A 24447-nucleotide genomic window follows, 5' to 3' on the forward strand; every position below is an offset into this window, starting at 1 on the left:
CAGGAAGTCTCCAGAATCCAGTGTGCTAGGTTACTTCTACCTTGTTGCTCTGCTATCTTCCACATGCAGTTTCCAGCTCATAAAATCATGACTGCCCCAGAACACCACATAGTAGGCACAAACAAACGACAGAGACTTGGGCTGAAGGACAGGATTTCCGCATCCTAAATTAAGCTGTATTAATGAAAGCGCTTTTCCACTTTCACCTTCTTGTTGGAGTTAACAGTTCTGCCCCAGCTCCACTAGATGGCAGCACGTACACCCATAAAGTGTACAGACGGTGCGACTTGGAGAGAAGCTGAGCCTTAAGCTCGGAAGGAGCCTGAACTACAAATCCCAGCTTGCACCATTAAGCGCCTGATTTCTGCACAAAGGTCTGAAGTTTGGAGGATCCTGAGGACGCCTTGCACTCCCTGCTTTAAAGTAAGATATCTTAATCGTTTTTAAATGAAACTTTGGACTGGAGAGAGGGGGAGGCTTAATTTTTAGATGTTGCTTTGTTATGAACTTTGCCTATATCAGGATTAACCTTAGTAGTTAGATCAGGATAAACTTGGGTTTTTAACGAGTTTGAAACTCTGGCATATTTATAAGTTTTTCACCAAAGAAAAGAGGATTTTTACAGTATCTAAGTAAACATTTTTCTTCTTGTCTCATGAAAACATTTGGAGTTCCCGAACATGCTCTGTTTGTGTCTCTGCTAATTAAAAATTAACGTGCTGATTACAGTATTTAGACTAGGAACGCCATGGATTTATTGAGTTGCCTCGTTTTACCATTTCAAGTCGCTTGCACCCATTTTTCCAAAAAAAAAAAAAAAATTCGTTTTAGTTTGAGAATGCAGTTTATCTGATGTTAAGGCTTTCGCCCTAAAATCTGGTCCCAGAAAGACAGAGCCCAGCTAAGTTCAGAGTGAGCACAAAGGTTGCTTTGTGCTTCAGGAAGTGCTTCTTTGGGGGTCAAAGATTCCTCGCTAAACCGTTGCCACCTGCCTCTACAGTTCCACACGTCCAACATCACATGACAGTGTTGTAAAATAACAGCTTTTTCATACCGCGTGTTCAGGATTGGGGGAGGGTAAAGATGATTGGAGTCTTTTTCTAAAGTATATATTGAATTTCTCTCAACTCTTTTTATGTTTAAAGTGAAATTTTATCTCTTGTAAGAAGGGGGAAAAAAACCCACTCCAATTTCATTGCCTCAGAGTAGGTCAGGCGCCGTAAAAGCCCGGCTTGTCCACCGCCGGACAGATGCGAACATCTTGGGAGCATCTGTGAGTTGTGGGCTGGTCCCCGGAGCCAGTCTCAGGGCGCGGTGGCGTTAGTCTGGTCCTCCGAGACACAGATTCCCAGGGAGGGTGAAAAGGCGCGGATTTTCTTAGGGGAAACGGTGTGTGAGAGAGAACGGGGCGGGAGCTAGGTACGGTTGTGAGAGCCCTAAGACCTCGCGGCACCCCCGCTGGCGAGGGAGGACGAGCAGGAAGTCGGAGTGCGCGGAACCGTCCGAGACCGCGGCGCCCCCGGGCGAGCTCCTCTGGGCGGCCCGCGCTCGGCAGCGACGCAGCCTCCGAGTCTCCCGCCGCGGGCCGGCCTCGGCGAGCATGCGCACTCCAGTGCTGGCGCGAAGCGGCGTCGGGGGCTCCGAGTCTCCTGCCGCGGGCCGGCCTCGGCGAGCATGCGCACTCCAGTGCTGGCGCAGAGCGGCGCCGGGGGATCCGAGTCTCCCGCCGCGGGCCGGCCTCGGCGAGCATGCGCACTCCAGTGCTGGCGCGGGGCAGCGCTGGAGAAGGTGGCCTCGGGGCAGACTCCACGGCGGCAGCTACATTTGATCCTGTCACGCCCTTTGCATGGCTTCAGTCCCGGTTGTCTAGAGGAGTAACTAGCCCTTCGATATGTGGACCTTGGACCAAAGTGTGCAGCCTTAAAAAAAAAAAAAAAGGAAGAAGAGGAAAGAAAAAAAGAAAGACAAGCCGGGCGGGGGAGTCGGGGCGCAGCGGCTCACACCTGTCATTCCAGCGCTTTGGGAGGCGGGAGGCGCCCTTGAACCCGAGTTCGAGGTTGCATTGAGCTATGAGGACGCCACTGCACTCCAGCCTGGGCGACAGCGCGAGACCCTGTCTCATTGAAATGTAGGTCAGACTTTCTGGGGGGGGCTTCTTCCTTTTTGAATAGAAAGGTGACCGTCTCTGAAAGGCTTTTGGCTTTTCGGTTTTGCTCCTCCCTTTTTGTGTAGAATACAGATGTGACGCCTTGGGACAGAGCAGCCACCTTGTGAGCTGGTATAAGGTCAGAGGCACACATCAAGGACGGAGCTGAACAAGAAAAGGAACCTGTGTCCTTGAAGACCGCCTCATTTGGTGTCATTTTACTCTGCCCCAGCCCCAGCCGCATCACTAGCCATTCCTCTCCCCCTGTGATCTACAATTCAGGCACTGACCAATTATCTTATGCACATCAAATTTCCCCCGTGTCAAGAGTTTCTCGATCTCCCCCTTTTGGAAATTACTGATTATGTTTTGTTAAAGTGTTACTACGGCATGTTTAAACTTTAAAAGAGGATCAGCAGCATTGTTCACATAGCAAAAGAGTGAGGAAGTCTGAGTTTAGTTCTGGCTCTGCCATTGACTGGCTTTACGACCTTGGGCAGGTCCAAGAAGTTTCCTCAACTGTAAAACGAGGGTATTGGACATGATTTGATTTCCATCCCTTTTGTTCAATGAATCGCTGAAGCCATCTGTGAAATCTTTTCAAGGGACAAGAAGAACCATAAGGGATTGATAGTGCAAACCTCAACAAAAGTTGCCAGAAGGTTAATCAAGACGCAGCCCAGAGTAGTGAGGACACAGGCAATGCCATAGCAACGTGGGGGGTGGGCAGTGGGGAGGACGGTGGTGGCAGTGAGCACTGTCGCAGCGTCAGAGGCTACCCTCTCTGGGTACCGAAGGAAGCAAAAGGCGAGCTGAAGTCCAATGCCTGTCGTGCCAGTCCTCACTTTAGTGCGTTATGCTTAGTGTTTTTGATATTCAGTGCTAGGTATCTAGAGCACTCTTTCTTGGAGAATGATGGGACTACTTGCACAGAGGTGCTGTCTTCAAGTTCTTAAAGGAGCACATTGAACTGTTCTTTCTAAATGTTACTGGGTGCACAGCACCATGTGCTACAGTGCAACCCATTGAAGTCACATGTCTTTAGATTAAACTGCAGGTTCCACTATGGGTCGACTTGATGGGAAAGTCATTATCCTGACTGCTGCTGCTCAGGGGATTGGGCGAGCAGCTGCCTTAGTAAGTTACTATCTTTGTTGTTTGCTTATTAACTTTTGAGGTATTGAATTATGTGGGTTTATGCCATAGTTATTTAATTCTAGTCTACTTGTTTTCTTTTTTTACTTTTTTGCTTCTGTTGTGTTAAGTTATGAAATAAACAAATAAATCGCTACTCCTGACCCCAGATAGATGAAGGGATGAATACCTCACACGTTTATTATGTGACATCAATAATAACCTTTGACTCTGAGAAACTTATTTTTCTGCCTCAGTTTCTCTGCATCATTACAAATTTACTGCAGGGGCCTTACAGGGTGCATAGTGTTCTGAAATCATGTCAGTTGAGATACAGGATGCCAGAGTTTTGAGTCGGTCAGATTACCTTTGTCTCCTGGTTTATATCAACTTTTCCCACATTATGCCTCCCACCTGAGCTCATGATGCAGCTTAAGTATAATAGAACGGTACAGCTTGACATTTACGAAAGCACTAGTATGCTCTTAGGAGGAAAAGTATTGAAATAACCCATTTTTCTCTTACTATTTGGAGTTTAGTCACCTGCTTAGAGATGCATATCATCTTTCATCATAGAATAGCAGTATTTTGAGAGGTGTAAAAAACAGAATTATGGCTTTTAAAAAATACAATTTTGGTTGATATTATTTAAAGGGACAAAATCAGATGACAAGCACAATGTATGTCATGTTGTTCTAATTAATGACAAAAAGAAATAAAAATAGTAACAATGGGACAGGAATGACACTAAATAGTTTGAAATTCCACCTATTTTATAGGGACAAAAATACAATGGAAATAAGATAAAGGAGAAAAGGGCTAAATGACTTTCTGTTCATGAGAGCAGTTTAATCAAGTAAACAAAAGATTTATCTGTACTTTGTGTCTACCAGGCTTTTGCAAGAGAAGGTGCCAAAGTCATAGCCACAGATATCAATGAGTCCAAACTCCAGGAACTGGAAAAGTACCCGGGTAAGCAACTTAGCAACTTGAACTTGGGATTCAGAACCTGCAAGGTATTATAAAGCAATGATACTCACGTGTTGGAAGAAATGTCCTTAGCTACTTAGCTCACATGTTGGAAGAAACATCCTTAGCTACTTAGCTCCGTTGGCCTTCTCTTTATATTCTAAATCTCTGATATCAAATCTATATTCTGTGAACCTACACACAAAAATATAATGAATTTATTTATTTATTTTGGGCTAGAGTGCCATGGCATCAGCCTAGCTGACAGCAACCTCAAACTCCTAGGCTCAAGCAATCCTCCTGCCTCAGCCTCCCAAGTAGCTGGGACTACAGGCATGCGCCACCATGCCCGGCTAATTTTTTCTGTGTGTATTTTTAGTTGTCCATATAATTTCTTTTTATTTTTAGTAGAGACGGGGTCTTGCTCTTGCTCAAGCTGGTCTAAAACTCCTGAGCTCAAACGATCCACCTGCCTCAGCCTCCCAGAGTGCTAGGATACAGGCGTGAGCCACCACGCCTGGCCTAATGAATTGTATAAAAAAATTTGAAGGCCGGGCGCGGTGGCTCACGCCTGTAATCCTAGCACTCTGGGAGGCCGAGGTGGGCGGATCGTTTGAGCTCAGGAGTTCGAGACCAGCCTGAGCAAGAGCGAGACCCCATCTCTACTAAAAATAGAAAGAAATTATATGGACAGCTAAAAATATATATAGAAAAAAAATTAGCCGGGCATGGTGGTGCATGCCTGTAGTCCCAGCTACTCGGGAGGCTGAGACAGGAGGATCCCTTGAGCTCAGGAGTTTGAGGTTGCTGTGAGCTAGGCTGACGCCACGGCACTCACTCTAGCCTGGGCAACAGAGTGAGACTCTGTCTCAAAAAAAAAAAAAAAAAAAAAAAAATTTGAAGATGTATACTTAAATTTTTTATTTAGCCAACATGTTGAGGGATTCAGTTCCTAGTTACAAAGTTACATGTGAAAATTTAACAATTGTTTTGTTAACTTTTGGTAACAACTTTTCACTTCTGTTCCTTCCTCCTCTAGTCCAATAGTAATATGATGTGAGCCACATGTGTAATTTTAAGTGTTCTAGTAGCCACATTAAACAAGTGAAAAGAAACAAGGTAAAATTAATTTTAATAATATATTTTGTTTAATCTATCTAAAATATCATTTCAACATGTACTCAATATAAATAATTATTAAGAGAATATCTTGGCCAGGCACAGTGGCTCACGCCTGTAATCCTAGCACTCTGGGAGGCCGAGGCAGGTGGATTGCTCGAGGTCAGGAGTTCGAGACCAGCCTGAGCAAGATTGAGACCCTGTCTCTACTAAAAATAGAAAGAAATTATCTGGCCAACTAAAATATATATAGAAAAAATTAGCCGGGCATGGTGGCATGTGCCTGTAGTCCCAGCTACTTGGGAGGCTGAGGCAGGAGGATCGTTTGAGCCCAGGAGTTTGAGGTTGCTGTGAGCTAGGCTGACGCCACAGCACTCTAGCCCGGGTGACAGAGTGAGACTCTGTCTCAAAAAGAAAAAGAAAAAGAGAGAGAATATCTTATATTCTCTTTTATACTAATCTTTTTATGTAAACTGTTAGAACTTTATTACAAGCTTCCATCATTAATTTTCTCTTCTTTTCAGCTACATTGAGTTATAATTGACAAATAAAAATTGCATATATTCAAGGTATACAACATAATGTTTTGATATACATTGTGAAATGGTTTTCACAGTCAAGCTAATTAACACATCCATCACTTCATATAGTTACCTTTGTGTGTGTGTGTATGGTGAGAATACTTAACAGCTACTCTCTTAGCAAACTGCAAGTATATAATACATTATTATTAACTCCAGTCAATATGCTGTAGTTAATATTAATAATTTAGTAACTAGTACAGCTGTACATATAGGGTCTTCCGAACTTACTCATCTTATAACTGCAAGATTGTACCTTTGACCAATATCTCAACATTTTCATACTAAATCTTTAAAATCCATGTGTATTAATGCTTACAGCACATTTCAGTTCAGACTAGCTGTATTTCAAGTGTTTGATAGCCACAGGTGTTTAGTAGCTACACACTGGAGACAGCTCAGCCCTAAAATCACACATATTGATGAGAAACCCTGAATTACCCAAATTATGTAGGTGTGCACCGCCACTTTCTGCACCACCCTGACCCTAACTTCAGCATCAAAGGACTTCAGTTACAGTTACCCTGACAGAAATCAGAACAGAGAACCCATTTGAAAGATCACTGTTCCAGCCAAATGGAGCAGGTTACATAATCAAGCACAACTTAGTCCCTTGAATTAGTTAACTGAATTAGAATATGTTAAATTCTAATCCCAGCAAGTCAAAGTAAAGCTGCTGTACTGGGAAAGCTCAAAGGTAAAAAGGTATTTCTGGGCCGGGCGCGGTGGCTCACGCCTGTAATCCCAGCACTCTGGGAGGCCAAGGTGGGCGGATCGTTTGAGCTCAGGAGTTCGAGACCAGCCTGAGCAAGAGCGAGACCCCATCTCTACTAAAAATAGAAAGAAATTATATGGACAGCTAAAAATATATATAGAAAAAATTAGCCGGGCATGGTGGTGCATGCCTGTAGTCCCAGCTACTCGGGAAGCTGAGACAGGAGGATCCCTTGAGCTCAGGAGTTTGAGGTTGCTGTGAGCTAGGCTGACGCCACGGCACTCACTCTAGCCTGGGCAACAGAGTGAGACTCTGTCTCAAAAAATAAAAAAAAGAAAAAAAGGTGTTTCTGAAACAAAATTTCAGTCTTCCCTTTCTGTGTTTATTAATCTTCCCTTTCAATATCCAAAAAGTCAATAAACCATATATTTTTTTAAAATGCTGCTTTTACTAGAGAATGTTCAGGTTTTTTAGTAACTAGTACAGTGTGAATCTCTCAACTTGTGTCTAGCCTGCATGTGTTCCATCCCTTGTTCTGACCCCCTCGTTTCTTCTTGCGATTTAACTTTAATCCAGAAATACGTGCTGATACCTTTGACTAACAGAGTCATTTCTAATAAATAATGGAAATGGCATAAAGGTGAAGCTCCCACAGCCCTTGCCCTCCCCCGCCCCTCAGACAGAATTCAGATGACTGTACAGGTACCCGCAACTCCATCTCTGGGCAAAAGCGTAGGCCAAGATGGGCCCACTTTCAGTTGGCACTGCCGGCTTGCTGAGAAATATCTGTAGACAGTCACACTTCACTGTAAAGTCATTACTCGGAAAGGCCCCTTATTCCTCAGCTGACAAAATGGAGAGGAAGAGGGATGGTGTGTTATCGGGGGATCAGGATGGGACTTTAAGTTTATAATGAGATTCTGCAGATTCTTAAGGCCCTAGTAATTAGGTCAACAGTCCTATGAAGCCTACCTGGATAGATGCTGCAGTCTTCACGTTTCAGACTTTAGAACAGCCAATCTTCAAAGCCAAACGTTTTTTATGCTTATAGGTAAATAGTGTCTTCCGTTTTATTTTTCAGGTATTCAGATTCGGGTCCTCGATGTCACAAAGAAGAAACAAATTGATGAGTTTGCCAATGAAGTTGAGAGACTTGATGTTCTCTTTAATGTTGCTGGGTAATTTGTAACTTTTCTATTTTACTTTCCTCGTAGAAAGTTTTCTATGACTTTTATTACAAGAATTTTGATAGAGGCCGGGCGTGGTGGCTCATGCCTGTAATCTTAGCATTCTGGGAGGCCGAGGTAGGTGGATCGTTTGAGCTCAGGAGTTCGAGACCAGCTTGAGCAAGAGTGAGATCCCGTCTCTACTAAAAATAGAAAGAAATTATATAGACAGCTAAAAATATATATATATAGAAAAATTAGCCGGGCATGATGGTGCATGCCTGTAGTCCCAGCTACTCGGGAGGCTGAGGCAGGAGGATCGCTTGAGCCCAGGAGTTTGAGGTTGCTGTGAGCTAGACTGATGCCTGAGCAACAGAGTGAGACTCTGTCTCAAAGAAAAAAAAAAAGAATTGAAAAAAAAAAGAATTTTGATAATATGGTAAAATTATTCACTGTGAACCATGATATATTCCTTGGGAAGTATGGCTAGAATCAGACAGCATTTTTATCACACATGAGATTCAGCAGGTAAGACAGCTATAGAGGTTGGAATGATCTGGGGCAGTTGAGGTCTACTCAAGACAACTGGTCCTGATACAAAGCTGTATCATGTGTCACAATGTACAGAAATTAAATTAAAGCAATAATTTCTGATGATCTATTTTATAAATAATCTGCCCATCCTCATATAAGAATACACCCAAAGACATTTAAAAAATAGTTAGCAAAGTTAGTTTTTGAGCAACTATTAAATTTTCAGCAGTGTAGGGGATGTAGAAATATAGTATGTGGTGCCTGCTGTCAGGAAACTGGCATTTTGGTTGAACTGGAAGAACTGTGGGACATGGGAATCACAGGCAACAATATTTTATAATTAATTATATAATTCATTTAGTCCAGAGGACCAAATCAATAGGGTTCCAGTGTTTAGGAAGCTTCCTTCAGGAAGTGTGACTTAAAAGAATGAAGGTCATTTCAAGGGTTTGTTTTGTGGAGCCTTAACATCTCTTATGTAGCATACTAACATCTTCAGGTGTGTCAGAACTACATAGTAGCAATTTTTCTTCACTGCACTGGGATGTTGACACTTGTTTTCCCTGCAGTTTTGATTTCCCTTCAGAATGCTAATGCCGTTGCCACCCCAGGGCACTGTTGCTCTTGAAATAGGAGTCAAATAAGGCAGCTGTCCTGTCCTCATTTATTTGCATGTTTTTAAGGGCATTGAGGTTTCCACCGCAGTTGATCGAGAGCTCATTATGTTTGATGACCCCAAATTCTTGCCTTCTTGTCAAAGAAGGATGTTATTTTCAGATGACATGTTCTACCTTAAGTTGTTGGGATTCTTACTAACCTAATGTACTAAGTAATACTATGTTTGAATTGTTTCAAGTCTTGATAAGCCAGACAATGGATTAAATCAATAAATGACAATAGAAATGATGAGCAAATGGAAATTTGTAATGGCAATTTTCCCCCCACTGTTTAATGGCATCTCCAGTTTTGTGCATCATGGAACTGTCCTGGACTGTGAGGAGAAAGACTGGGACTTCTCGATGAATCTCAACGTCCGCAGCATGTACCTGATGATCAAGGCATTCCTTCCTAAGGTAGGGCGGCCGCCGCAGCTGGGATGAGCACTACATTAGGTCTCCCTCCATACTGGGCACCCAGAAAGGGTCCCCACGGGTGCTAACATGATCACTAACATGCATGGAACATTTATATCAAGGCATTTAACATAAATTAATTCACTTAACCTTCCAGTTCATCCATTCAAGGAATACACACGCACACACACACACGTATAATTTTTTTTTTTTTTTTTTGAGACAGAGTCTCACTCTGTCGCCCAGGCTGGATTGCAGTGGCATTATCATAGCTCACTGAAGCCTCAACCTCCTGGGCCCTTGGGATCCTCCCGCCTCAGCCTCCCGAGTAGCTGGGACTACAGGTACCTGCCACCATGCCCGGCTAATTTTTCTTATTTTTTGTAGACATGGAGTTCACTGTGTCACTGAGGCTGGGCTGGAACTCCTGGGCTCAAGTGATCCTCCTGCCTTGACCTCCCAAAGTTCTGGGATTACTGGCGTGAGCCACCATGCCCAGCATTCAGGGAATATTAATTAAGCACTTTCTAGGTGCCAGGCTCCATTTGAGGCAAAGAAGACACATTAGTGAACTAAACAAAGTCCCTTTGATGAAGGAGGTCCCCTTATTGGGAATGAGAGAGGATAATAAGTAAATAGACACATAATACATGGGCTGGTTATAAGTACTATGAAGAAAAAGAAACTAGGGTATCAGTGAGGCCCTCCGGGGCCTTGCTGGATAAGGTGAAATTTTCATAGCGATTCCAACGAAGTGAGGGAGCTGATCATTCTGGGGACAGGGTTCCAGGCAAAGGGACCAGTGAGGAAGCATGTGGGACTGGAATGATCCTATGAGGTAGGTACTGTTTTATCACCCACCGTGCAGAAGATGGAACTGAGGGGTTAAGTAACTTGCCCAAGGCCACACAAGTAGCAAGTGGTGAGAATCGATTCGAAGCCTGGAAGTTCAGCCCCTGCGTGGGCTCACACTCCCTGCGTGGGCAGACCCCGTTGCTTTTCTTTGCCCTGAAGCTTCTCCATTTGCTCCTGTTTTTAGCTGAGCCACGGAGGTCCTGGACAGGTGAGAGACGGTGTGTGCTAAAGAGAGCATTCCTTCTGGGCCTGCTTCTCTTGAATTCTCAAACCTTCACACAACTCATCAGTTGCTTTTGATTTTAGTTTACAAACAAGCATTAAGTGCCTTTTGGTATAAAGCACTATACAAGCCGCTGTGGGAGGTATAAATATGAGAAACGTACTTGAGGAATGTCAATGACTTTGAGCTTATAGGCCAGTAGTGGCAGACAGCCCAGGCTCAGACGTTTGAAGGGGCTGACTGAGCACAGAACGAGCCCAGCTCAGAGTTGTAACCTGCACCTTCGTGAAATGCAGAAGAGCCATTTTCCCTCCCTTCCCAGCCGGGTTAGAGCCTGCCGGTGCTGAGCGCTGTCCAGCCCAGGGCAGGAGGAAATGGCACAGCAGGGCTCGTACTTTGCTGAATACTCAACCTAATGTCAAGAAGGATCGAGATGAACATTAAGAGGAAAATTAGAGACATTGACTTAGTAATGAAGGAATTTTTTTTTTTCAGATCTACCTGTTTAGTGCCCAGAAGGGATCTTTGGGTGGTTCCACAAAATGTTGAACTAGCAAATTTTTAAAAATCACACATTGCCTTTTTTTGCCTATTTGGAGTTTATGAGAGTCTGTATTATTTGGAACTTGAATATATTTTTTGGAAACAGCTCTTTAGCATAGGGTGTGGTGGTGGAGCAGAGGCCATGGTATAGGGGGAGCTTGGGTCACCGTGGGTGAGACTGTTGCACACGTCCCAGTGTCATTTACAAAACCAGTGTGGTTTATGTCTGAAGCACTTTACAAATACTAGTTAAGGAAGTAGGGGTGGGGTACAGTGGAGTGAAATTTAAACTTATAAGCAAATATTACCTTTTAAAATATATAAATAAAAACTTACAAATTAGTGAGTTTGCCCATGATTTAAAACATCTTAACAATGATCTATTTTGAACATGCATCTGTAAAAAAAAAAATCCCAAGAGATACTAATGACTGGGATGTGGAATCAGAAGGTTTCAGTCCCACTTGTTTAAAGTTACCTGACCGAGTTGACTCCTGCTCCCAGACACAGTCACCAGACGTCCTTAGGCACAATCTGAGCTCTGTCCCTAATTGGCCATGTGACCCGGGAGTTGGCACTTGCACCCTCAGTGTCTATTTCTTCTATCTAAAAATGAGGGTGACAGAATACACAATCACTTCCAGCCCTGATGTCTAAGGTCCTCTGTGTCATTAGCTATGACGCACATATACCAGGTTAGAACTTTCCAGGGGAAGCCAGGATTTGGAGTCCAGACAGATCTGAAAGGTCAGGTGGTCAGAACATACGAACACTTGTAGGAAATTTTTGTTCATGGATAGATACAACGGAAAAGCATTCCAAGACTACAAGATCAGCGAAAAGATGGAGAAAAAGTTGAAAATACTGTAAGAAGTTAATGTAGAATCCGAGGTCCACTACAAGGGAAAATTCCTTAGGGCAAAGAATTGGGGATGTCTTTGTTGTTTGGGTTTGTTTATTTGTTTGCTTGCTTTGCCCCCCCCCACCCCCCTTGCTGTATCTTAAAAGAGTCCCCAACGCACAGAGGTGCTCAGCAAACATTTGAATGAATGAATGAATTAAGGTTGTCAATCCAGATGGAAGTCAAGCATTGAACCATCGGAGACCCAACTTGCCAGCGTCTGCCAATGTCAGCAGCTGAGCTCTGGCCCGTGGGGACTGGAAGGCTGGGTCAGAGTAAGATTAACTGGATACAGCTGGAAGGACTCTTAGGGGGTCTCTCTAGCCCCCTGGGAGATCAGTCCTATACGACATCGCTATGTACCAGGCACTTCACTTTACTTGCCAGAGAGTGCTGCGGTGTGGGCAGGCAGGAAGAGCGTCACGCCGTGACGGCAGGGCCGGAGCTGGGGCTGGGAAGGCAGCGTGGAAGGAGACAGGGACTGTGGGCTGCAGAGGCCACAGAGGGACCTGGGTGAATGGCCAGTGTAGGGGCAGAGCCAGCGTCTCCTGGGTGGCTGTATTCAAAGGTTTGGGCTCAGGAATTACTGCATTTCAGAAGACTGGAGACTGAATGTACTTGGTAGCCCATCCTTATGTGTTCAATTGCGATATGTATATTTCATATGTATGAAAAATGGGTTACGCATTTGCTAAATTGGATAAGACAGAACAATTGTAAGACTTGGTTTTCAACACCATTATACTTTACCAACCTTCCTGATGTTTTTTATGAGGACCCCATTTCAGTATGGTCCCCTTTATTATGTAGAAAAACACAGTTGAGTTACATTTTTTTTTCTCCTGCTTTTTCTTTCTTGACATGGTTGGGTCATGTCAACCTCTCCTTGTATCCACTCAGTGCATTCAGCACAATGCCTTGGGGTTAGACTCTCTTCTTAGCTACAGTTGGTAGCTAAATATGAAGACAGAACGTGAGAAGAATACCGGAAGGAAATCTATCACCTTGGCCACCCCAGCCCTGGGTCCATCGATCCTCCACCTTCCCCTGTCCTACACCTCTTTTTCTGAAAGCTGCTGAAGAAACTCACCCCAACAGAACTTTTTTTTTTTTTCTCTCTAATCCTTGACACTGGCTGTTGAGACTCCTTCCCTGTAGAAACCCTTTCTTATGCTTGATTTTCTGAACACATAACACATACACATCCTGGCTTTCCTTCTCCTGGTTTCTGGTTTCTGGTCCTGCATTTCCCCCACCGGTTGTTTTAGCCCCTCGCTGCTCCCTCACACTCCGGCATCTCCTAGCTTGCTCTTTGTGGTCCTCTGCCCAGGCAGTGAGAATTTACTGCCCAATAGCCAGGAATTCTCTCAGCTTCTGTTTCTTCCTCCAGAACATTCACGGTGCCTGTGCCCTGGCATGTATTTATATTATCTTGAAAACATACTTACACGTTATAATTGACAAAGGGCGAGTTCATCTGAAGACTTTGTAATTCACAGTAGCTTTTTCATTATGTATTTCTTTAGATCTGGGGCAGGGCCTAGCGATCTGCATTTTCAACTAGCACCTCAGGAGATCCTGGTCCCTCGAAACTCACTGACTGCCTGCGGTGTATGCTGTCTAGGAGGACAGAACAGCCCAAAGACCCTCCTCTTAATAAAGTCACCTGTCAGTGGGGAATTCTGCAGGAGGTGTTCTTAGGGAACAGTGCTGTAAATGGGCGAGGCTGGCCCGCGGTGCGGGAACCGTCTCCCGGGTCCTGTCCGTCCTGCCTCCACCGTCTCCCCCCCCCGACACCCACGGACACCCCTGCTTTCATCGTGCCTTCTCCGAACCCGGCACCGGCTTCCCCTGGTCTCTGCATGGCACCAGAGTAATCTTGGTAATCCCCAAATCTGAGCATGTCATTCCTCTGCTTTAAACCCTTCAACGTCACTGCATTGCCTTCAGGGTAACACCTGAGCTCCTAAATGTAGCCTCTCTTGACCCCTGCAGCCTCCTTCCTCCTCGCCTGCCTTCCAGCCCGACCCATCCCCCCCCTCGGTTCCTGATGGAGCTTTTATGCATGTGGGACCCTCTCCTTGAAACACCCTTTATTTTTCTGACTAGGACTCTAGTTTTCAAAAGTCAGCCCACATACTTCCCTCTCAGGAGGTCCCCTCTGCGTGTCCCCCAACCTGAATTGGCCTCTTCTTGCCCCACCCTCCAGTTAGATCCTGGGGGGTGGGGCGCTGTTAGCGCTGGGTGCTGGTTGTCCCAGCCGCTGCATTCAGGCTGGCTGCTGCCTAAAGGTGGGGACTGTGGTGTTTATCTTTGGATCTCCTGGACCCAGCACGGGACCTGGCCATAGTAGGTATTCGCTAAATGCGTGTTGGATGGAGGAATAGTTTCCCAGCATCAGGAACACACAGTAACGGTTAACATTCTTTCACGTTTCATTTAGCTCACTCAGAGTTCATTCTTGGTCTTGCCAATGTCCTTGTGTCACAAGAAGGTGGCAATCCTCCTGGGAAATCTAACGCATGTATGCGCACACATGCCATCAGTTCCCAGCCATGGTTGGTGAGGGCTGTGGCTTCACTGCTAAGACTGCTTAACTGGGCATAATATTAGTAACTAATAAGACGGTTAAATTGGTTCTGCAAACCATAAGTAAATGCACATCTTTCAAAGAGGTAGCATTTTTAGCCTGCAAAGTGGATTTTTTTTTTTTTTTTTTTTTTTGCATTTGTTTTGTTTTGGCAGATGCTTGCTCAGAAATCTGGCAATATTATCAACATGTCCTCTGTGGCGTCCAGCATCAAAGGTAGGTCTGTCTCTCTTTGAGGACCGTGATGCTTATACGCACGTGCCAGTAACAGCTCTGGGTTTTGGGAACAAGCAGAGCAGAGATCATTAAAGCCACACATAATTTCAAACCTGCTTTTTAAAAAATTAGTATTAAGTCCCTTAGCCATTAGACCTTTCACTTTAAATGTGAGCCTTTGATAAAATTAAATAAAAATTTGGGGTTTTTTTGTTTTTTTTTTTTGGCCATCTGTAATGCCTTCTAGTGGATATGAAAATGACCATTGAACTAGAGAAGTAAACATGTGTCATGTAATTAGTTAAAAATAATGTATTATGCACCCACCATGTGCCCCTACCCCCAAAAGAATTCACAGTCCAAAAGAGGGGAGCAAGGCAGGCAAACGTCTTCTTCCGCAGCGTGATGGTGTCGTAACTTAGGTTTATACAAAGAGCTGTCACCACAGGGAAAGTACCTCTGCCTGTGGGTTTCTGGAACACTTCACTGAGACACTTGATCTGGTCCATGAGTGAGAAATACAGCTGAAAAACCAGGATAGCAGTGCAAAGTGTAGATAATGTCACAGTCTGGCACGGATGGATTTGTGAGTTTGAAATGAAATAGCTACTGCTGAGGTAACAGTTCTCATTGCAACGATATACACGTTAAGCATGCATAAGAGAGGAGTGTAGGAAGTGCCTGGGCCTCTTGTTTTATTGTTTTGTTTTGTTCTTAATTCTTACTTTATTTTAGCATCTGCCTAGGGATTATACCAACTGAGGATGAAAAATTGAGACTACCGGTGTAAACTAAATGCAAGCATTTCAACACCCAGCTCTCAATGAAGTTGTGCCTATATTGATACTATTTTCCTAGATCCCGAAACTGGCCCTACTAAAGGAGAAAACCTATCAATTTGTTTAAAAGGGGAGGAAACTGGGAGGAAGCCTGAAATGGCTACTGGGGAAACTTGCTTGTGTTCACTTTCTAACGGACGCTATGGTTTTGATTCCTTCAATTGTCGAACCGTGCCCTCACCCTCAGGCGTCGTGAACAGATGCGTGTACAGCACAACCAAGGCAGCTGTGATTGGCCTCACAAAGTCCGTGGCTGCAGATTTCATCCAGCAGGGCATCCGGTGCAACTGTGTGTGCCCAGGTGAGTTAGGCAGTGTCGGGCTGTGAACTTGTCCCTTCTGACGTCAGGTTTGCCACTGGGAAAGATCTCTACCTAAGCTTGTTTACCACATTTTATTGCATTTCTGCCACTGGGAAATGTTCAAAAGAAAAAGGATCTGGGCTTATTAAGATTTAACAGTCCAGCTGTAAGTTGGGAAGGAAATCCTGAGTCCTTGGGCATGAGCCACAGATGCAAAGGTTTGCTACTCGTGTATGTGGGACAATTCGGAATCAAGTAGCTAAGAGACATGATTGGCCCGGGCGCGGTGTTTTGGAAGCAGACCAGGGATGACCTCGTTAGGGGGAAGAGGGAGAGTAGACCATGCCCACAGGACAGCGGGGAGAAAGCAAGGGGAGCTTCCCAGAACACAGGAGTTACTAGAGTCATGTAAACCACCTGGGGTGGCCCATAAATACAAAGGAGGCATGGACCTTCCTTTATGCTTTAAAAAGAGGGTCAGCAAACTATGGCCTGTGGGCCAAATGTGGGCCACCATCTGTTTTGTAAATAAAGTTTTATTGAGACACAGTCACACTCAATTTGCTATGCATTGTCTTGGGCCATTTTCATGCTGCCCTGGCAGAGTTGAATAGTTACAGCAGATCAAATGGCTCTCAAAGCCAAAACTATTTGCCATCTGGCTCCTTACCAAAAAAGTGTGCTGATTCCTCATAGAAAGGAAAGAAGAAAAGCAGAACTTTCCTTTTCTTAATAACTGTAGGAGTGTCTATTAAATAGATGTGCCCTTTTACCTGGTTCCATCAATGTAAAATGAATATAGGGTGCCTGGTAAGGATTACTAATGTCCTCTGAAAAGAAATTAGATAGTGCATGTCCAGGATCAAGGTTTCCCTCAGTAGTTCACAACTGCTGTTGTGGGTTGTGGAGGAGAAGTATTTCAGAATTACCTGTGGGACCTTTCCAAACATGAAGGACGTGCCAGAGTGTAGGGAAAGAGTTGGTGGAAAGAATTGCGTCGTTTAGAAAGTCCCGCAGGAGATGGGACTGAATCTCAGGTTGAAAACCACTGACTTAAAGGGGGAAAACTCAATATCCTGCAACCTACAGAATTTCAGTGATTGAGATGTTCTATTTTTCTCGGACTAGAAATATTAAACATAGGTAACACTAAGAAAAAGAAGAATACAGGAGAGAGAGTTTCACTGGGTTTTCATGTATACCCTGGTGATACTTGAGTGTAGCTCTTCTTGGTGCCATTTACCTAGTGGAATAAATGGCAAAATGATTTGGAAAATGTGGTGGTTTCAGCAGCTGAGCTTATCAGAAGATTGGAAAATATGTTAGCAAACTCTACGGGACAAGGAACTAGCTATGACTCACCGAGCCAGTCACCAAGGAAAACTTGCGGAGGAATGAGTGAGTCTGGGACGCTGTTGCCGACTGTATAGTCAGGCATCTCCAACCAGACTTCTCTAGACTGTGGCCCGGGATGTCAGCCTGTGCTGTGGACACAGCAGGGCCCAGGGACAGTGGAGCTCATCGAAAGCACGGGCTTGCTCTACAGTTTTCATTTAATGGACATCAGTACCAGCCATGTGTAATATGTGTTGTTCATTTGCCTCACTGGGAGAAACTGTTAAAACTGAGGAGAGTGTACGTGAAAGCTTAAAGTGCACATTGTTGGTAATATTTTGGACCTTAAGGAGGCTGTTGATGAAGGAAGTGAGGAAAATATCACTAGAAACTGGATGAAAAGGAATCTTTGTTATGTAGTTTCGGGGAGTTTATCAACACTGTTGCCTGCAGTAATGGGAAGACAGAGAATGTTCCTGATGAGTTTGTGATCTAGCCAAGGCAATTTGCACCTGGCTGATAGAAAAACGTGAGAAGAGAGAGATAACCTAAAGAAAGGGCTCCAAAATGGGGTCAGGATGTCTGATTTTGAAGATTCATAGCCTCTCCAAAAAAATGACTGATGCTAAAATTAGGAAATTTCTGAGTAAAGATCAAATCTATAACACACTCAGGAGCATGGTCTAAAGATGAAACTGAGGGTATGGCTGTGTTAATAAAATCATTCAGTCTGAGAAAAGGACCTCGAAAGAGAATGTACAGGTTATATAACTCAACAAAAATTTCTGGGGAACTTGCTCTAGAGGAATGAGAAATAAATGGGATTTTAAAATTTTTTAACCTTATTTTTCTTTTTTAAAGTAACCTAACTTAAAAAAATTTTTTTATTAGAAACTTGAAACAGTGGTTAAAAATAGGAATTTGAAATCGATGAAAACAGGCAAGAGGTGATGAGGAAAATTTAGAGGCACAGAAATTACAGAGGACTATGGCAGCTATGGAGTTGTCCCCAAAGGTCCCCACAGTGAACTTGACAGCAGAGAATGGTTTTGACACCTTGGAGGCGGACTGGACCCTTGTACTGGGAAAGTGCTTGCATGATTTTATCTCTACCTCAGGGCTGCGAGGATTAGCTGAGATAATACATGTAAAAGTGCTGAAAATCCATAAAGCATCAGATGCTTTATGATATGCAATGCAATGTGACTAAAATGTATGTCCTTGAGAATGCTGGGTGATTCGAACAATCCTAGTCTGTGGGCTTAAAAATCACAACAATGTTATTCAAGAAGTTATAAGCCTATCCAATAAGAGGTCAGGCAGAGGTGAAATTATCATTTAAGTCAAGGAGAAGGATTTCACTGATTGTTGTTATAAAGAAAGGACATTTGAAGTTTAATTATCCATTTCTTTTTCAGTCTAAGTAAGTAGCTAAGCTGAATGTGTCCCCCTTCGATTTAGGAACGGTTGACACCCCATCTCTGCAAGAAAGAATACAAGCCAGAGGAAATCCTGAAGAGGTATATATAGCTTCTTAAATGTGTTTAAACTTTTTGGTTAAAAAATGCCCTCTTCCTTACTATGGTAGACAAATTCATAGAGACAGAAAGTAGGATGGTGGTTGCCGGGGGTTAGCGGGGAGGGGGACGTAGGGAGTTCTTGCTTAGTGGGTGTAGAGTTTCAGTTTTGCAAAGTGAAAAGAATTCTGAAATGGGTGGTGGTGATGGTGGCACAACAATATAACGTACTTAAACACTCTTGAACTGTGCACTTAAAATGGTTATTATGGTCAATTTTATGTTATGTGTATTTTACCACAACTTTTCAAAATGAAAAAAAAAAAATGCCCTCATCTTGAATTAATCAACTTTCCGATCTGTCGCAATGTCTGTGGGTTTTAGTATAACACGAATAGTGTGAGTATCTTGAGTCAAACTATTTTGAGTCACCATAACCCCGTTTGATGGTCTGTCAAGGCAACAAGCCGGTGGTTCCTCTTGCTTTGGACCCCTTGACGGAGACACAGGTGAGCACGCACGGCAGCTCACATCATTCATGTTTGCTGTGGTCTCTGATCACAGGCGCTGAAGGATTTCATGAAGAGACAAAAGACGGGAAGATTTGCAACTGCAGAAGAAGTAGCCATGCTCTGTGTGTATCTGGCTTCTGATGAAGTAAGCACTGTTCTTCCCAAGGAGTTCATTATCCTCAATCACGTTTGGCTACTATTTGCTCATCCGAATAATTTCGTTTTAGAGAGTTTATGGCATATACGTGCTACGATGCCGCATTTATAAACTAGGGATAAGTTCTGATTCAGTTTGCTCATGGAAAGGCCACTTTGATCCGAGCCATGGACTCTTCCTCATTCAGCTTCACGTGTCACAAATCTTGTAGCAGACAACATGGAGAACTGAAAAAATTAAAGTTCTCAATTTTCCAAGAGACAGTTACTTTAAAAATTACCACTAGGAAACCCTGATTAAATGTAAGTCAAACAAATGCACCTCCGGGATTATGAGAGCTTCAGGTGAGATGGGGAGGGGTTAGGCAGATTTAATTGTGTCCAGGGAACACAGAATTGGCATGTGGTGTCTTTCGTTTTCCCAGTGACTTGTTTGGGAGAATTCCACCGGCTCCTTTTTTTCTATTAATTCTTGTTTGTCATCACGTATGGAAATTCCCAGCTCCGTCTCTTCCACTTTGCATTGTTTAGTAACCAGTTTCTTCCTTAACGGCTATTGTACGTTTTAAGTGGCATACAGCTGAAAGCAGAAACTGTTTGTAAGGTACAGAGCACAAGAACACGGTCCTCTGTGTTAGGTCTTGAGTTCTACATAAACAGGGAACTGTAATGTATGACAAGAGAGAAGGAAAGGGAAGTAGGTGAGAGTGAGAAGGTATCATACTCATCAGTTATCTCCTCTTTTTGGCAACTTTGTACACACCCGGTGACTATGACAAATACATTAACAAGAGTTGTTAATAGCTGGGGATATTACTAGATAATTATTAATGGAGAAGCACATTAGCCTTTATGGTTTCTCTGAATCCATATCTTCAGAAGAGCTCATTCGATTTTGGGGTACTGCTAATAAGCTAGATTACCCTTGTTTCGCCAGAGCTTAGGTTACCAAATATTTGGAAATGATCTGGCTTGAAATGTGCAACAAAAGGACCTTTGGATTTTCAGAGGAAACAAGGAGTCCGTCTGTGTCACAGCTTGTTTTTTAGAAGAACTTGGGGGAATTGGGATTATTTCTTTGGTAAAGTGACAAATAACCCCCTAGTTTATCTACCGTATATTATCAGCTTTTATATACTGAACTTTTAAAGTTTCTGTACTCATATTATGATGTCTTTCCTTCCTGCCTCTTCAATGGTTTTAGGTTTTAGATGAATTTAGAACTAAGGGCCGGGCGCGGTGGCTCACACCTGTAATCCTACCACTCTGGGAGGCCGAGGCGGGAGGATCGCTCGAGGTCAGGAGTTCAAGACCAGCTCTGAGCAAGAGCGAGACCTCGTCTCTACTAAAAATAGAAAGAAATTATCTGGCCAACTAAAAATATATATAGAAAAAATTAGCCAGGCATGGTGGCGCATGCCTGTAGTCCCAGCTACTCGGGAGGCTGAGGCAGTAGGATCGCTTAAGCCCAGGAGTTTGAGGTTGCTGTGAGCGAGGCTGACGCCATGGCACTCACTCTGGCCCGGGCAACAGAGTGAGACTGTCTCAAAAAAAAAAAAAGAACTAAGAACACAAATTTGAGTCTTTATAATCCTAGTTAAAATATTTTTAAACTTCTACCAAAAGGATCAGCTGTAATTCTTTGACAAATAACAAATCTGTGGGAATAAAATAGTACTTATTTTCTTAAATCCTTTAGTAATTTTATACACATTTGGATGTCTGAAACAGTATAGAATATTTTTTCATAGCTTAATAGATTATAATTATTATTCATGTAAATTTTAAAAACAGATTTAGTATGCTTCAGCTCCTAGAATTACCCATGTATATTGATCAACTAAATATAAGATATCTTTTTAAAAAATAATCTGTTTGGTCATTAACACGACCACTTTATGATGACACACTCATGTTCAAAGTTTAATAGTGGCATAAAACTCAACTAGTTTTGAATAGTTTTTTTTTTGAGACAGAGTCTCACTCTGTTGCCCAGGCTAGAGTGAGTGCCGTGGCGTCAGCTTAGCTCACAGCAACCTCAAACTCCTGGGCTCAAGCGATCCTCCTGTCTCAGCCTCCCGAGTAGCTGGGACTACAGGCATGCGCCACCATGCCCGGCTAATTTTTTCTATATATATTTTTAGCTGTCCATATAATTTCTTTCTATTTTTAGTAGAGGTGGGGTCTCGCTCTTGCTCAGGCTGGTCTCGAACTCCTGAGCTCAAACGATCCGCCCACCTCGGCCTCCCAGAGTGCTAGGATTACAGGCGTGAGCCACCGCGCCCGGCCTTTGAATAGTTTTGAGTTTCAAACCGAAAATGTGCTATTTTAGCCTATACTTTTATCCTAATTTGGGGAATGGCTGTACATCACTGCTCCTGAATTTTGTGATTCTGAGACCAAACCTGACGGATGCTGCTTAGAATGTGACACATGCTCAGGCACCAGCCAGAGGCCATTTAGTTCTGAGTCACAAGCACACTCAGCAGTTCTAAATCATCCAAACTTCAATTTGGATTTTTCTAAATTGAGTTTTTAAGTGAGGTTTCCTGTGAGCACAAGAGAAAATTGTTTAGTTATCCTAGTTACAGGAAAATTTAGAAAACACAGCCCGTGTCAAACCTGGTTAATTGCTCTGTCTCCTTGTGTGTATCACGGCAGTCTGCCTACGTGACCGGAAACCCTGTCATCATTGATGGAGGCTGGAGCTTGTGATTTCAGCAACTCCTCGGTGGGAAGGAAGGCGGGCCTTTCCTCTCCACGGTGAACCTGGTTATGAAGCAAACTCACCAACCATCTCTTTCTTATTAATGACATGTTAATGAAAACAAGCCCTTTTTGATGCTGTCACTGTTCTTAAGAGTCTGATTCTTTAAATATATTTACCTCTTTGTAATCTGTTCTGAAATCATTGTAAGTAAATGAAATAAAAAATATTGAACTCATTGCAAGAGTATAGTTTTGAAAATAAACCTCAATTTGTAAGCATCTGTCTTAGTGAGTTTGGGCTGCTGTAACAAATGACCATAGACTGGCTGGCTTAAACATCAAACGTTTTTTTTGTCACAGTCTGGAGGCTGGGAAGCATAAGATCAAGGGGCCGGCAGATACAGTATTTGGTGAGGGCCCACCCACTTCCTGGTTTGCAGATGGTCGGCTTGCTATGTCCTCGCAAAGCAAGAGCAGAGAGAGAGAAAGCAAGCTCTCGTGTATCTTTTTATAAGGGCACTAAACCCATTCATGAGGGCTCCTAATTCCCAAAGGTCCTACCTCCTAACACCATCACATTGGGTGTTAGGGTTTCGACATGTGAATTTGGTGGGGTGGGGTTGGAATATACAAACATTCAGTCCATGGCAGCACATAAAATTAAAATGTGAATATGAAGAAAAAAAGAATTTTTTAAGGAAAAAGAGTCATTTCTATTTTATTATTATTATTTTATTTTTTTTTTTTTGAGACAGAGTCTCGCTCAGTTGCCCAGGCTAGAGTGAGTGCCGTGGCATCAGCCTAGCTCACAGCAACCTCAAACTCCTGGGCTTAAGCAATCCTGCCTCAGCCTCCCGAGTAGCTGCCACCATGCCCGCCTAATTTTTCTATATATATTTTTAGCTGTCCATATAATTTCTTTCTGTTTTTAGTAGAGACGGGGTCTCGCTCTTGCTCAGGCTGGTCTCAAACTCCTGAGCTCAAATGATCCGCCAACTCGGCCTCCCAGAGTGCTAGGATTACAGGCGTGAGCCACCGCGCCCAGCCTATTCTGTTTTTTAATCAAATATTTTTGTACAATTCTGCAGTGTTCTGTATGTGGATCCTAATTTTAAAATTTTATACCATCAAAAATGAAAACCAAAGGTAGGAAGGAGTTTGGCTTCATTAACTTAGTGTAAAAGGAGTTTAGATTCAAAACTATTATTGATCTGTTATGTAAAATAAAAATAATCCAGTGGGTTATACTTACTGGATGTCATCCCTTATTAATTAAATACTAGTTTCTTAGTCTAACTAAACAATCTTTATTAAAATAAGCAATGATATTTGACATGGGCCTAAGAAATAGGTAACTAACTGACAGCATTGTCAATGTGAGGGATTTTTTTAGATTAAGTACAGATTTCTTCACGCAATTCCAGGATAAGAGATAAGAGTACATGAAATTTGGAAATAGTCTCTGGATAAATAAATATAAATGAATTATATAACAGGAAACTAATGAAATTAAGGAAAAAAATTTCAAGAAAAAGGGTAAGTAAATTTATGGATGCTAATTAGAATTAGCATTGGCTGCAATAACTTACATTGGTAAGGAGAAGTTTTTTAAATTTTTAAGGGTTTTATGTTTGTTTTTTTTTTGTTGCAACCTCAAAAGACCAAATGGTATGATGTACATGGAGAAATTCAATAAATAAGTTAGGCATGGTGGCTCACGTCTATAATCCTAGCACTTTGGGAGGCTGAGGCGGGAGGATCACTTGAGGCCAGGAGTTGGAGACCAGTCTGAGCAACATAGCGAGACCTATTCTTATAAAAAATAGAAAAATTAGATGGGCGTGGTGGCTCGCACCTGTAGTCCCAGCTACTCAGGAGGCTGAGGCAGGAAGATCGCGTCAGCCTAGGAATTTGAGGTTGCAATGAGCTATGATGATGTCACTGCACTCTACCCCAGGCAATAGAGTGAGCACTTGGCTCAAAAAAAAAAAAAAAGAAAGAAAGAAACTCAATAAACAAGCAGTTATTCTTAGCCTTTTTTTCCTAGAACCTTAACATTAACAAGGACAATTTTGAAATGGACAATGAAGTGTGAACTAAAATAAAGTTTTAAGGCTCACCCCCTCCCCCCACTGGCTGACTAAATGGACCCCCTCGTGGCCACAGGAATATCCTAAAACTAAATTGCCTGCCAGGAGGAAGGAGGTCACACATGCCTTATCATGCCCCTCCCTTCTTGGGGACATCCTTTGTAACCCATTAACAGGCCTAAGGGTATGCAAGACAAACCTGCAAGTCCTCAATTTATGACAC

The 24447-nt window shown here is 43.1% G+C and overlaps 1 protein-coding gene across 3 annotated transcripts; it reads left to right on the top strand.

The window, feature by feature from the left end:
- Positions 1–328: 328 nt before the first annotated feature.
- BDH2 (3-hydroxybutyrate dehydrogenase 2) lies at positions 329–22383 on the top strand. 3 transcript variants are annotated; one of them, XM_069485458.1, is made up of 10 exons: positions 329–423; positions 3192–3283; positions 4174–4252; positions 7746–7842; positions 9329–9437; positions 14705–14765; positions 15792–15905; positions 18702–18760; positions 19322–19414; positions 22087–22383. In XM_069485458.1, exons 2-10 carry the CDS (start codon positions 3212–3214, stop codon positions 22138–22140), a joined length of 738 nt encoding a protein of 245 aa, XP_069341559.1. In that variant the 5' UTR covers positions 329–423; positions 3192–3211; the 3' UTR covers positions 22141–22383. The 3 variants fall into 3 exon arrangements, with proteins under 3 accessions (XP_069341559.1, XP_069341562.1, XP_069341561.1); XM_069485460.1 differs by lacking the exon at positions 329–423 and adding an exon at positions 1982–2128; XM_069485461.1 differs by lacking the exon at positions 3192–3283 and having other exon boundaries at positions 331–423.
- The last annotated feature ends 2064 nt before the right edge of the window (positions 22384–24447 follow it).

Source organism: Eulemur rufifrons, chromosome 13 (assembly GCF_041146395.1).
Source record: "Eulemur rufifrons isolate Redbay chromosome 13, OSU_ERuf_1, whole genome shotgun sequence".
NCBI lineage: Eukaryota > Metazoa > Chordata > Mammalia > Primates > Lemuridae > Eulemur > Eulemur rufifrons.